Source organism: Neovison vison, chromosome 4 (genome assembly GCF_020171115.1).
Source record: "Neovison vison isolate M4711 chromosome 4, ASM_NN_V1, whole genome shotgun sequence".
NCBI lineage: Eukaryota > Metazoa > Chordata > Mammalia > Carnivora > Mustelidae > Neogale > Neogale vison.
In genome coordinates this window covers 9,154,582-9,168,937 of record NC_058094.1, presented here as the reverse complement: position 1 = coordinate 9,168,937, position 14,356 = coordinate 9,154,582, and the positions used below count along the sequence as shown (strand labels likewise).

The window sequence follows — 14,356 nt, the reverse complement described above, 5'->3', positions numbered from 1 at the left end:
ATTCTCTTTAGGCAATGATATAAGATGGCTTTTTTGAAGTTTCTGAATCAGTACATTCTGAAATGATAGTTGCATAGTGTATATATGTTCTTCCAGAGACTGACTTTTCTTTATGTAATGTACACTATTGATAGTTACATACTTCACACATACTGAGTTAGAATTGACAATTTTACGGAGAGATTTAAGAGTCCATACTTCGGGACAAAGTTGCAAGCAAACTTCAAGCGAATTTGAGTAGATTTTAAAATACAGTTTGTTAAGGGAACAGAAGAAGTAACATCAGCATTTGGTCATGGTGTATTTCTGCTAGTTCTAGGAGTTGCTAGAATTTTAGCCAGCTTAGATAAGTGTGTGCAGCTTATGGGGTTTTTAAAATAATTAAAAAAAACCCTCAGAGGTCTGAATGGGCCAGTACATGTTACTGATGATAATTTTTAGAATATTTGATTCTTATTCCCAGCAAGAACTATATGTTTTGGAATCCCTGGTTGAAAAGTGGAACACAAATTTAACTAGTTTTTCTTTCCTCCCTTTTGCCATTCCAGGGTACTCTGGCCTCTATTCTGTTCATTCCTATTAGCAGAGAGTGACAGCTATGTATTTTGTAGCAGAAGTATAGTATTGAGAAACTGTGACTTTGTGGTGACTCATGAATATTTGATATTGTACTTTAACCTGATATTTACCTAATAATCTTGAAATGATTATGCATTCTGTTACAATAATTACAGATGCATTCTTCTGGAGGCAGACCTATTAGTGATATACTGGTAATAAGTATTTACAGATAACTAAAATTAATTTGTAGCCTTTTCCTTTCACTTAACTCTCTCTTCTCATTTTCTAAGGATATTGCATTTCTTCCCAGCATCTTCACAGGCCAAGAAAACAGATTTTGGACAGTCTCTTAAGGCAGCAGGAATCAGAGACTTGCCAAAGACTTTTATTCTTGTTCCCTTTTGTTGTTTGTATTTGGTACCTCTTCTGTAAGATAGCATGGATATAAAGTATGAAAAGCATTTATCAATTGTATTGGATGCATATGAATTCTCAGGATGCCACGTATTGTATTTTCTAATCTAATTTTGAATACTTTTTTTTTTTATTAAATGCCCTGTTACCTTTTATAAGAACATTACAAAGCCTTATTTTTCATTCACAAACCATTAAGTGGGAATTGCTTTTAATTAATTGGGTCTGTAATATCCTAATTCAAATTCATGAGTATGTCTGAATTTTTTTATTTTAAAGCTTGTGGTCCCTTATTTTAAATTTCGTAATTTGAGATCTCTTCTGTGCACTGATGGGATTTGATAAGTATTTTTAGAACCTATGTGAAAGGAAGCAAAAGTAAGATATATTTGATAGCCTGAATAGCAAAATATTTGTCTTAGTTGAGTAAACCTTAGAAGTAGAACGTGTACTCAGTTTTCTGCAAAAGAACTTAATCCCTAATACTTTCCTTTTTATTTCAGTAGTATTGATTCTCAAAAATACTAGCTTGAAAAGAAAAACCTAGTGAGCATGGTTTTAAATGTTAAGGAAGTACACCATGCTATCTCTTTCAGTCACCTAAAAATATGTTCAGAAGGGATACCAATATAATTAGGATTGAATTTATGGTTTACAAGTTTTTGTGAAATTATTTCTATATTGGGGGTTTCCCCCATTTAAATCTATACTTAATATTGTGTGAGAAAACTATATAGACTGTTACATCAACTAGACCAAATGTATCAAAATCATTGTTTTACACCCCACCTTTTCTATCTTAAATTACAATTCTGGGTCCTGGATATTCAACTTCCCAATAAAGGAAGGGTGTTTTTTGCCTAATTTAACACTTGGCTCTAATACTGCTTTACGGGTGTGATTTTAATATTTAAATTCATACTTAGATTACATAACATCTATCATACTGTTACCTGAAAAAGTCAAGAGATGTGGCTACATGGATAGCCTGATGTTACTAATACAGCGTCTGTGGGCACTTTTTCTAATAGGTCTGCTCTACACTCCTTCAGTGTAGTATGGCTGATACACTTGCTGTAGTAAGTTTACTGTTATGCCATCAGTTAAATTAACTTCCTTTGAAGCAGAGGTTTTGTGTAACCAACTTCAAAATGACAAAAGTGATTTCTGGTCACTTTTTATGTGCCAGTGGTCATCAGCAAAGACATATTCGTTATCCAAATAAATGTCTTTTTTAATTTATAAATTAAGGCAGAGTTTTAATGTCTTGTAAAGTTATATACTCTAGATGAAATATTTTGTTTTCTAAAATTGAGAGTGATACAAGTTGGAGAAAACTGGAATTCCTAGGATGAGGCTATAATATTAAGCTCAAATGTAGGAAGGATCTGTACTTTGGTCCTGTCAGTGTTTTTGGCACTAATAATGAAAACAACAAAATCTTACATTCTAGATGTTTGGAAAGATTTCTCAGATCTTAATATTAACTCTATTTCAGTTGTATAGACAAAGCCCATATTATGAATATTAATCTAAGCAATCTTGGGTTTCTAGACATTAAGTTGTAGAATTAAAAATTTTTAGGCTAAATGTGTGTGTGTGTCTATGTGTGTTTTAAGGACATCTTTAGGGGTAATATTTTTACAGGAAACCAATTGTATAAGCATCTCAGGTGCTGATTTAGTCCTTTAAGGGTGTTTGTATTTTTGATGAGTGAAATTTGAGAATGGGGGATTTCAGCTGCTAAAATTTGGGGGAAGTTGGAGTAAAAGTCATTAATTTTTCTAATAAGCAATTTCTGTACAATTTTTCTCAAGGTTTGTTGGCATCCAAAGCTGTTGGGGTGGATGGTGCTGACAGAAAGGAAGACTGCACTGAAACAGCTCCAATGCTGGAGCAGGTATGAAACGGTAGCATTTGATTGTTTTCAAGGTTCCCAACTGGAATGGTCACGGAGCTATAGTATCCACGTAATTGAAATTGCCCTTGTGATCAGATGTGGGAATAGGAAGCTAATTAATGGATGATATATTTTTAACTTTGCCTTCTCCCAGGTATACAGATAAAACTACAGACTTTGTTAGTGTTTGTTTTCAGTAGACTGGCATTAAAGCCTCTCTCTCCAACATTTGAAGGCCCAGAGATAGGCATCCCAGGGTATAAGCTTCCAGCTGGACCACCTTTAACTAGCTTACAAAAGACCCTTACACAAATACTTTTCATTTGTGAGTTAAAACAGGGTTTTTGACATCTAATAAAGCTTCTTTTGTAAGAAGTTTCTTTTATATTGTAACAGTTGGTGTTGTTAGACTGACTATGTGTTTTATGAATTGATCAATGAGCCATACATTTTTGCTAGGATGTATATTTTAATAACTACAAAAAAAAGAATTTTAAAAAACTATGAAGGGTCTGTCTTTAAACCACCTAATAGAGGAATTTAAAAGCGAAGGTTGCAGTTGCTAGATTTTGCCTTGGCTACCTTCAGATTCCCATAGTACCTGTACATAATGAACTGTGCATGCTTTTACATTCTCTAAGGGCTTAACTTCTTGGGCACTGTAAGACTATAAGAACACAGTAATAGCCATAACTGGATTTCCTTGGTTCTCCTGTTTTAAAAATCTGAGCCTTAATGTAGTTTTAATATATCCTTTTGTATTAATTTAATTTTCTTTATTAGTAGCCTAATAAAGAAGACTTTAAAATGAGTATCTTTTGCTCTTCTCTATATGCGTTTCACAAAATAGTCCAAATTTAATTGATATTGTATTGAGTTTTTCAGGGTTATTTTAGGCCTGATTTGATAACAGTGCATTGTTTTGGTGCCTCCATTTAATGTTGTATTAAACCAATGGCTTTTAAATTGATAAATATGTCAGCGAATCATACCTTCTGATTTTCTGTGATCATTAAGCGGTTAAGTCTCTGCCGTTACTGTCAGTATATCAACCAAATTTTAAGTGATTTTTTTTTTTTTTACTCTGTATTACTATATTCAACGTCCCAGATATAACAATATTTTGTATTTTCACCACTGTTTATGGTATTCTCAGAATGCAATAAATCAGGGACTTGGGTAATAAAATGTTTCTGGAAAATTCATTACAATGTCAATCTTTCATTATGCACAATCCTGATGCGGTGAATGTGATTGTGAAAATTACTTATTACATGTGGAAGTTAGCATGAAGGGCAGTGCCCATTTCAGAGAGAATTACAGACAGTAACATTCTGAAATTGAGTTTAAAAAAGAGAAAGAAAAATTGAGTAACTCGGCTGTTTCTCTTTGCATAAGTAAGACATTTTTGAGAGTCCTTGCCAGTTTTGTAACAAAGAGACCAATAATCATTACTGAAAAGTTTGTAAATTATTTGAGTTTTTTAAGGAACATAAGTGCTGTTCCCCTATTTTTTGTCATTCAGATTGATATCATTGTGAAAATGTTCTGTAACCAAACTCTTAATTTTTATGCTGTTTGCCCTGCTTCAAAGTTAAAAAGCCGAGTTATAAAACTCTTAATTATAAGTATTGGTATCTAGACTTAAAGGAGAGGTATTGATTGTCACTAACCTCTGTTGTCTTAATGAGTAAAATAATGTCACTCATGACATCGATTGATAACAGGCCTATAGCCAGAGCTTACTGTGCTAATGGATTTTCTTTATTTACATTTTAAAAAAATTCAAACTGTGGTTTTGAACCCCAATTCTCAGATATTAATTATAGATTATTTAATTGTATTAGGGAATTGTCATGTTATATTTACTTTTGGATAAACCTGCATTAGATGCATAATTCAGCAAGTTTTTAAAAATGTTAATTTGTCCTTGTTTAGAAGTTAAGCACCTTATCAAGATACTAATTTAAGTTTTAAAATCTTGTTTTATAACTTTGTAACTCGAGAGTACTGGATGCTGTAGTGATGTCTCTCACATATGTGAAGATGAACAATAAAATTGTTTATTTACAAGTAATGGCTCTAATTACTTTTCTGGCAACACCTTTTATGATAAGTCCAGGAATCCTTTCCATATATGGAGTACTTTTTCAAATGATTATTCTGCACTTATACACATGTGTAAATGAGTAAATTCAAGAATAGAAATGACAACTGAATGAATGGGACACTTGACACCATCCCTTTGATGTGGTATGTCTGACATGCCATCGGTAGGACATCCAAAGGTGCCCTGCTTAATACCAACTGTACCCCGAAATTTGAGTGCCTTGTATTTTAGTGGGAGCAGAAGGCTGTTTGATCCCCAGACAGTGATCTTTCATATTCGAGAGAACTGCAGGCTGCTGACCTCATGGTCATCCCTCACAAAAGATCAGGAAGTAAAAAGGTTTCTGGGGACAAGCATGTTCATAGTGGCAATTTGATTCTATTTTATAGAGGCCAGTCTCAGTATGAATTTTTTAAAAAGTGTATCTCCTATTTTGCTCTCAGATAAGTGTGTCAGAAAGAGATACAACATAGGCATTCCCAGTCCATAGATTATAAATCCATCTAATATGGCTATTCTCTATTGTCTTTGGACACATTCACATCTATTTCTACATAGGTAGGAAATTTTACTGCCAAATGAATAAAGATATCCTTTATGAAAGAACTGACAAAGTTCTAATTTTTTTTTAAAAGTATCAGTTGGCAGGAGGAAGGTAAAAATTCTCATCTAAGAATGCGACGTATTTTGTTTTTAAATCCAATGTTTTTAACTTACACTTGGTTTTACTCCTTGGTTTTTTTTCTTTTGTTGTTGTTGTTGTTGTTGTTGCTTGTTTTGTATTGTTTTTTAGTCTTTTAACTCTGTATTGCTGGTGGCTTTGATTTCATGATGCACTATGCTTATGAACTCTAGCTTTCAGCACTAAAATGAGTTAAAGATAATGTTTCGTTAATTTGGTCATTGTTTTCCTGTTGAGATCTTTCTTTAAAGGGAAACTGTCTACTTACACCTCTGCATTCAACTTAATAAAGGACATTGTTTTATTAGAAAACATCTGAAAGTCAGAAGCTTTTAAATGTATTCCTCTACTGACCTGAAAAATGAAAATGCTGTTTATTTACTTGTTATTAAGGTAGTTGGTAATTATGGTTTCAAGTGAGATATGTTTCAGTTTAATACTGTGAAAATCTTTGCCCATCAAGATAACATTTTATATTCTGAGAATATTATGAATAATATGTTTTAAAAAAGTCAAACTTAGACTAAAAGTTGACAGCATCCCTTTAAAGATAGCCTATTCAACTTTTAGTTAATAATTTGTGGGGTTCTTTTTGGTTTTTCATTTGTAATAGAAATGTTATATGTTGCTTAACAATGTTTTTGGATACTAAAGTTGCTTAACAATCAAAATAGAATACAAGAACAAAAATGAAGAAACCAAAATAAAAATATCAATTTTTTATTATTTATTCAGGCGATTTCACCTAAACCTCAAAGTCAGAAAAAAAATGAAGCTGACATTAGCAGTTCTGCCAACACTCAGAAACCTGCACTGTTATCCTCAACTTTGTCTTCAGGGAAGGCTCGCAGCAAGAAATGCAAACATGAATCTGGAGATTCTTCTGGGTGTATAAAACCCCCTAAATCACCACTTTCCCCAGAATTAATACAAGTCGAGGATTTGACGCTTGTATCTCAGCTTTCTTCTTCAGTGATAAATAAAACTAGTGAGCACAGATTTTTAAAAAATAGTTACTTATCCTATAAGATACATTAAAAAGAGTTTGATTGTAGTTATATTGTATTTTTATGAAGTTGCTTTTTACAAATTCAAACTTAAGTGGATATGATAGGGAAGGCTTAAAACTATTTCAGGGGCAAAAAGCATATACATTTCTGACTGATTTATTGTACAGAGATTGTACTGATTGAGAAACCTTACCATTTAATAACGCAAATTTTTACTGTAGTTTGACTATCCTCAAGAATAATCCAAGCACAGTGAGAGGCCTGATTCATTACAAAAAACCAAACCAAAACAAAAAAAATAGTTAAAGACACACAGTGGATATTTTTTATCAATTCGTAAGACTGTTCTTACTGATGGATCTAGTTACTGTCCCCATTTGTCTCTATCTCCCTTCAGTACATTTTAATCATTCTTGTTCTGGGATTTGGAGTACAAATTTCAGTTTATTTTTACTAATGAAGAAGAATGCTTCCTTGGTCTTATTTTTAAAGATTTTACGTTTCAATACCACTAATCTTGAGGTGATTAACTTATTAGTCTTTTTAAAAATAGCCTCCATCATGGGTCTGGATATATAAAAGAAGATGACCCTGCATTTCTCTTGTTTAGTATTCTAAATTAGAGACATAAGAAAAACTGTTACGTGGGAAGATGCTAGATACAAGAGATACTTCTGTTGGCGATTGATTTATCACTTGATCTTAGCCACAAGGCCGAGAAGCAATTGGCGATTGATACATCAAGTGAATTAGTATCCTGGTTAGTAAATGAATAAGACACATTTTCTTATGAACTCTTCCATATCCTGTCTTCCACAGTGAAAAATGTTGGCATTGAGAAGACTTTTATCAGTCAACTATAGTTGCCTCTGGTTCCATTCAGTTGCCATATTTTCTACCAAACCGTATTTTTGAATTTTTGAGCAGGATTTGGTACTTTTTTGGTTTGGTTTTGTTTTTTTTAATAAACAGGTAGAAAGAATGGGAACAGAAAAACTCCGTTGTTTCCTCATAAAGCTTCATTGCATTTTGGCATTTATCATATGAAGTGATGTCATTAGTAGTCACCGCAATGTCATGTGACATTGATAAGTATTTTATTTTGAAATTGTTTTGTATTTTGGTATTATAGCCACAATGTTACAGCAATTGAATTTTATTCTTTCATTTTTTTCAATTATCACCATGTCTTTCTTTGTTTCGATTTTTGTAAAATTACTTTTAAATACCCAAAACATCAAGCTCTTTAGACAACTCTTATTTCCTCCTTCTAAGTTAACATGAGTGTATTGGCCTGTGTAATCCTGCCTGTTCTAAATTCTTCCATGTTTACATGCCACGTAGAAAGAAGAAAACTAAAGGTTAAAAAAAAAAGTGGAAATTTTGCGTTACATAGACGATGTTTAATCGACCCACCAAGTTAGCTTATCAAAAAAAACAAAACAAAAAAAAAACCCACAAAAGAAAAAACCCATGAGGACCAGAATAGTATTCTGTTCTTTTAAAGTCCTCATTATTTGCCTATAATAAGTACTTAAAATTGTTTATATATCAATTTTTTTTAATGAATCAGGCCCAAACTTGACATTTATAAAAATCCGTTTGTGGGAATGAGGGTGGGATAAACTTATTTACGTTACTTTTATTTTGGCAAGAGAAGCACTAACTCTACAATGCATGTCAGATTTTTGTCACCGATGCCCCTTGCCTTTTTTTTTCCCTTCGAGTTTCTAGATTGTAATGTAGCAAAAGGAATATATATATATATATATATATTTAATTTTTAAAAAATCTCAGCTCTACAGAGACTATTTTCCCAAAGGAAGAATGACAACTATCACAATGATCTGCAATTAGAGAATTAACTGTAGTCTGTCTCTTGGGAAACTACCTGAAATCAATGTTCCATGTTTTTTTTTTTCTTTTTGGTTCTAGTAGGCTTTAGCTTTTAGAAGTTTTGATTAACTTTTTGTGAATGAGGGCACAGTTTTTGCCTTTGATTACTTTTGGAACATGCCGTTCCTTGTGGATACCTTACAACATCAGAGGGCAGAATTTGAATCATTTTTCCCATTTATCTCCTTAAATATTATAAGATGATCCTGGCATGTGTCTGCTTCGTGAACATTGAAGATCTTTTTCTAGGTTCTCCACAGCCTGTGAACCCCCCTAGACCTTTCAAGCATAGTGAACGGAGAAGAAGATCTCAGCGCTTAGCCACCTTGCCCATGCCTGATGATTCCGTAGAAAAGGTTTCTCCTCCCTCTCCAGCCACTGATGGGAAAGTATTCTCCATCAGTTCTCAAAATCCGCAAGAGTCTTCAGTACCAGAGGGTAATGTATATTGATTTCCTATAGAACCAAACGTAAAAGAGATAACGATTATGAAAGCACTAAGAAGTTTCTTCTTTTTCCTTATTACGTCTTTTGGACTTAACAAGCACTTCGTTTACCCTACAAATATTTGAGTGCCTTCTGTCATGCCAGGCACTGTTTAACTTAGATAACATTTTAATCCACATTGATTTTAATGAAGCCAGTTTATCTGTGTTAATATTCTATTACATTCTTTATTTTGTATAGTGCCTGATGTTGCACATTTGTCACTTGAGAAGCTGGGACCCTGTCTCCCTCTTGACTTAAGTCGTGGTTCAGAAGTTTCAGCACCACTAGCCCCAGATCCCGCTTACCATAATGAATGTCCCAGGGCAGAAAAGGAAGACACACAGATGCTTACAAATCCTGCTTCCAGAGCAATAGCTGATGGAAGAGGAGCTCCAACAGCATCAGGTAAAAAAAATAAAAAAAAAAAATTTCATTTTACAAGTAGCTAGGCTTACAGTTAAAGGGTATAGGCATTTCAATGTCTAATTTAATATGTAATTCCTCTTGATAGATGCTTTTATGTAATCTCTACGGGAGATAGAATTTCTCTGTCAAAAGTTCTTTTGGAAGACCATTTACCTTTACCTTTCTTGGACTGACTTCTTGTTTTGTCACTTGAATCGACTTTCTTCTTTCTTATATCCTATTTCTACTCAAATAGGAATTGTTTGAGCTTAAATAACTAGAGGGGTTCATGGTTTTGAAGCCAGAAAATACTTAATGGGATCAGAACTTAGGTTTAAGGATTTAATAGAACGTAACATTTCAGAAACACATGGCTTAAGTTGAACTGTGTACCTTAAATATACTCCCATATTTGTGGGCAGAATCTCCCAAATTTAAATGTCGTTTGTTATAATGTTATTTTGGGCCTCTGATGTATAAAATCAGCCAATAACACATTTGGCTGGTGGATGATTTTATGATACTGTAACATATGATATGGTTACATTGTTTAATTTAGAAGTTTTATAGAATTTTAACCTCCGCCAAAGAGTATACATGATTTATAAAAACAGGGAATACTAATTTCAGATGTTCTTCTAGTAAACTACTAATTTGGAGTTAGATGGATGAGAGAAGTTTCAGTTGAGCCAGAAATGAAGAAAAATGTAAGACACTGATTCCTGATCTGCAGCTGAGAGCATTAGGAGTGACTGTTTGAATAATACCTTCCCTTGAGTCACTTTATTTACCAGCTCATCAGATGAAGTGTAAAACAGAGCTTGCTCTTTTCTGCTGGTGGCACATATTAAAATAAAATGATTGAAGTAGCTTACTTTTTAGATGACTGCCTTTACCTTCTTTCAAAGTAAAAATGTAATATTAAATACACAGTTTTCTACAGTTTGATTTTACCAAAAAGATTGAAGTTACTTTGTTTCTGTATTTTGTTTTAAAAAAATCAGTGCCCAAATCTGAAGATTTATAGGTTTTGAAATATTTTGCATTTCCCAGATCCGATCCATTGCCTTTGACACTCTTCCAATCCCCTTCTATCCATAGGGTAGTTAATTTTTCTTCTCCCTTTCCCTACAAAATTTCTGAGTTACCATTGACTTTTTGAGATATTTTTCCTGATGAAGGTCTTCTCCAGTTCTTTAATAATCTGTAGTTTATTAAAGATATGTATGGATATATGAAAAATATATTAAATTTATAATGATTTATATTTTTTGGGGAAATTACTTTGATGTGCATTTGGAAATATTTATATTTTCTTAAAATATATTGTATTTTGTATATTGTAAAGAAAATATTGTATTCTCTTTGAATACTTAAGTAAATATGTATATTTTCTAATAGTAATGTGACTGAAACGTAGACCAATATAAGCAGCTATGTAGTAACTGAGAATGATGTTATTGTATATCCTGAAATGTCAAAGTAGTGATTGCATATGGAATGGGAATCCTTGAAATTCACATGATTTTGCTTCTAATCAGAGTAATAGCCTAGTCTTTTTCAGAATTCTGTTGTATTTGTGGACATACGTAATTGCAGGCTAATTATGGCTGGGATGTGGTTCTTGGTTCTCATAATAGTTAAAATGTTTTTGGGGAGAGGGAAGGCACACACCTTTTTAAGTCTTGGAAATAATTTTGATGAAGTCACAATAGTAAGACGGTTTTCTGGAGAAGTGAATGGTAGAGAGTAGTTTAGATTTGTGAGATGATGAATTTGTAGATGCGCTGAAGAGTGAGGATCCTCTGTGTGTGATGATGGCTGGCAGCTTCAGTTGCTTAAATCAAGGAAATGCATGGTTTAAATGTTAATTATTGAAAGTCCGTTTATTAGAGGGTTGAACACAGCCACAGTGTTTGAATGTGGCGTGATGGGGTTTCTAATTTATTTCTGTTACTGCTTTTAATTTTTTATTTTTGGAGAAAGCAGTGGAATTGAGGTCATATCCTAATTGGACACCTTTTTATTAAAATTTTGTGAGCCTTTCTGACTTGCATTGAAATTCTGAGTGGTTTGATTGCTTTTTTCTCCTAACATTTTTGTTACCTACCTTTTCTTGATGGCTTTGCAGGCTTTGTTGGGCTTCTTACTGCTTCCCAAGGAGACTTTCATGTATAAAGTACCAGCTGTTTTTGTTTGTTTGTTTTCTATAGTACATGTGTGTTTGCTTTGGTAGTTGGTTGGTTTCCATCTTCATTTTATTTATTTATTTATTTATTTATTTTTAAAGATTTTATTTATTTCTTTGACAGAGAGAGAGGGAGAGTGCAAGCAGCGGGGGAGGGGGGCAGAGGGAGAAGGGAGCCGGATGCAGGCAAAGGCCGTCGCTTAACTAAGACTGAGCCATACATCTTCATTTTATAAAAGTAAATTTGTTACCTTTGAATTTTAAAACGTCTGTAGAAAGGCTTATTTACTCAAACTTTTATTAGAGGCATTTTTTGTCAAATTGAAATTTGACAGAAATTATATTGAATTTGACAAAAATACAATTTGTATTTTTGTCAAATTGAAACTCTTGGGGTCTTTAGAATGATGAGGTTGTTAGTCATGAGCTGTAAAATGGTTTAACAGACTTCGATTTTCAATTTTTTGTGCGTTTAAGAGACATCCACATTGCTGAATTTAAAAATTGTGGCAAAGGATTGATGAGATTATGTAAATTATCATAGATACCTGTTCTTTAACAGGTTAAAATTTTATTTTTTAGTTGTAGCGTTAATGAACTCACACTAATCCTTCTACATTCTTTTACTGGGAACCATGCCGGCATGATGGTAATCTAGGTGAAGAATACCATTGCTGTCCCCATTCCCCAAAGAAATCATTGGTACCCTTGTAAAAATTGATGCCTTTGTTTTCATTTTATTATTGGAGTGCTTGATCTAACAGAGCCAAGCAGATTTAGGTGAGGATAGAACCTTAGTTTTGGTACTATCTGGAAATGTTAGCTCATTTTCTCATTTATCTGCTGAAATTACGTGTAACAAACACTGAATTGCCCTTACCTCTTTAAGGAGTTAAAAAGGTAAGGAATTTCAGTATCGGGAAGGGTGAGCCAGCAGTAATCCCAGAAGCTCCACCCCTTGCTTGGGCTGTGGCGCTCTGCTAGCACTTGAAATAGATGGGTTTTAGTCTAGTGTCTTACCTCAACTTGGCATTTACTTTTAAAAAGGCTTTTTGTTTTTAAGTGTTTTTCAATTCTTTTCTTTTTTTCCAGAATTGTGCAAAACAAAACTACAACCAGGGACTCTGTAATCTCCTTCCACCCCCACACCACATGTTGATGGCTCCTACAGAGCCTGGGGTTTCCATGGAGAGTCTCAGGGAATAGCCTCGTTTTTTTTTTTTAGCCAGAGGAATTACGGATAGTTAGCATACTGGAAGGGGCTTGAGAAATCCCCTGCATTGCTGGGTTTCCTGTTGTGGGCAAGCAAATGCAGTTCAGAGATTTCTCTCTTTTTACATAGCTCTGTTTGTTTTTATTGTTCTTTTTTTTTGGGGGGGGTTGTATTATGTATTGGACTATCCTGTAATATTTTGTTTGAAGAATATGTTCTGTTGATAAAATTTAGTTTAAAAAATCACTATTCTGAATAGTAAACTGATATCCTTGTTCTTTGGTTCCCATATTCCAGCACATGGTGAAATAAGCGTCAGGTAGTGAACTTGTCATAAAACTAAATTTTTTCTCTTGTTGAATTCTTGAATAGGTCTATTTTACTTTTCTACTTAGGTGTGTTTTTAGAAGTCCTGCCATTATTGCAGAGGTGAACATTTAATATTCTTATATAAAATATTGACAGCCCTTTGTCAGTCCCTCGGTTTTACTTCTGAAATTTATCAGTTAAGAAATCTAAAGGTTTGGGGACCACTGGAACTCGTGAAACCTGTATCTAGACTTAGTCCTTTCTGAAAGCACTCTGGGAGTGATTATCTCTGTTCTGCTGTGCTGACCTGTATTCTGGAGCAGCAAACGGTTCATAGACATTTTATTTGTCCTCCAAGTACCTGAGGGATCCCACATGGTTCAGTGAGTGAAGGCAGCCCAGTAAAGCAGTTTTTCGTTTGGATCACCTTGGATTCAGTGCTCTAGGGTGCAGGGGAGTGATCATGATCAAGGGCTGCTTCTGAGTATGTCTGCTGCCACTGGGACTCAGAAGCTCCTTTCTGATTGTTTGTCTTGTAAATGCCTCATTATTTTCATGTAAAACTCATCAAATATGTAGAATGTTCAGTGTGTGATAATTAGTAGTTAATGAATAGTAATTATTAAAGGGAGTGTTGTGGGGTGCCTGCATGGCTCAGTCGGTTAAGTGGCTCCCTTTGGCTTAGGTCATGGTCTTGGTGTCTTGGGTTTGAGCCCTTAGTTGGGGGTCCCTGCTTGGTAGGGAGTCTGCCTATCCCTGCTACCCTCTCCTGTGTGTGTACCCTCTCTCACTCTTTCTCTCTCAAATAAAATCTTTAAAAAAAATTGAAATAAAAAATAAAGGAAGTGTTGTATTTGTTCAGTAGTCTTGATAACGTGGAAATGTAGTTGTATTTCCCTTTGTGCTGACGTTCCTTTCTTTTTTTGTTGTGAGAGATGTGTCAAGGCGACTATCAATATTCTTACTTAATTTGAAACTTAACTTATTAGAGCCTTACTAACATTTAATGGAAGTTGAGTTGTATTTTTGTATTTTTATTAAGTTTAAATTATATAAAATATTTGAAGATGAATGAAATGCTAGCTTTTTGATCCTGTATTAAGTGACTTAAAAATCAACAAACCTTGTGAATGGCAATATTAAAGCATAATAGACTGAAATTGTATTTTAAATGCACTG

General features: G+C 33.7%; 1 protein-coding gene across 2 annotated transcripts in view; it reads left to right on the top strand.

Moving 5' to 3' along the window:
• Window positions 1-14,356, top strand: part of PHF20L1 (PHD finger protein 20 like 1) — an 83,286-nt gene that overhangs the window by 32,765 nt on the left and 36,165 nt on the right. Inside the window, exons 9-12 of one of the 2 annotated variants that reach the window (XM_044244921.1) lie at window positions 2,793-2,875; window positions 6,403-6,655; window positions 8,823-9,011; window positions 9,261-9,467. In XM_044244921.1, the coding sequence (XP_044100856.1) occupies window positions 2,793-2,875; window positions 6,403-6,655; window positions 8,823-9,011; window positions 9,261-9,467 (732 nt within the window). Of the gene's footprint in view, window positions 1-2,792; window positions 2,882-6,402; window positions 6,656-8,822; window positions 9,012-9,260; window positions 9,468-14,356 lie in introns of those variants that run through there. The other variant, XM_044244920.1, reaches the window with a different exon arrangement.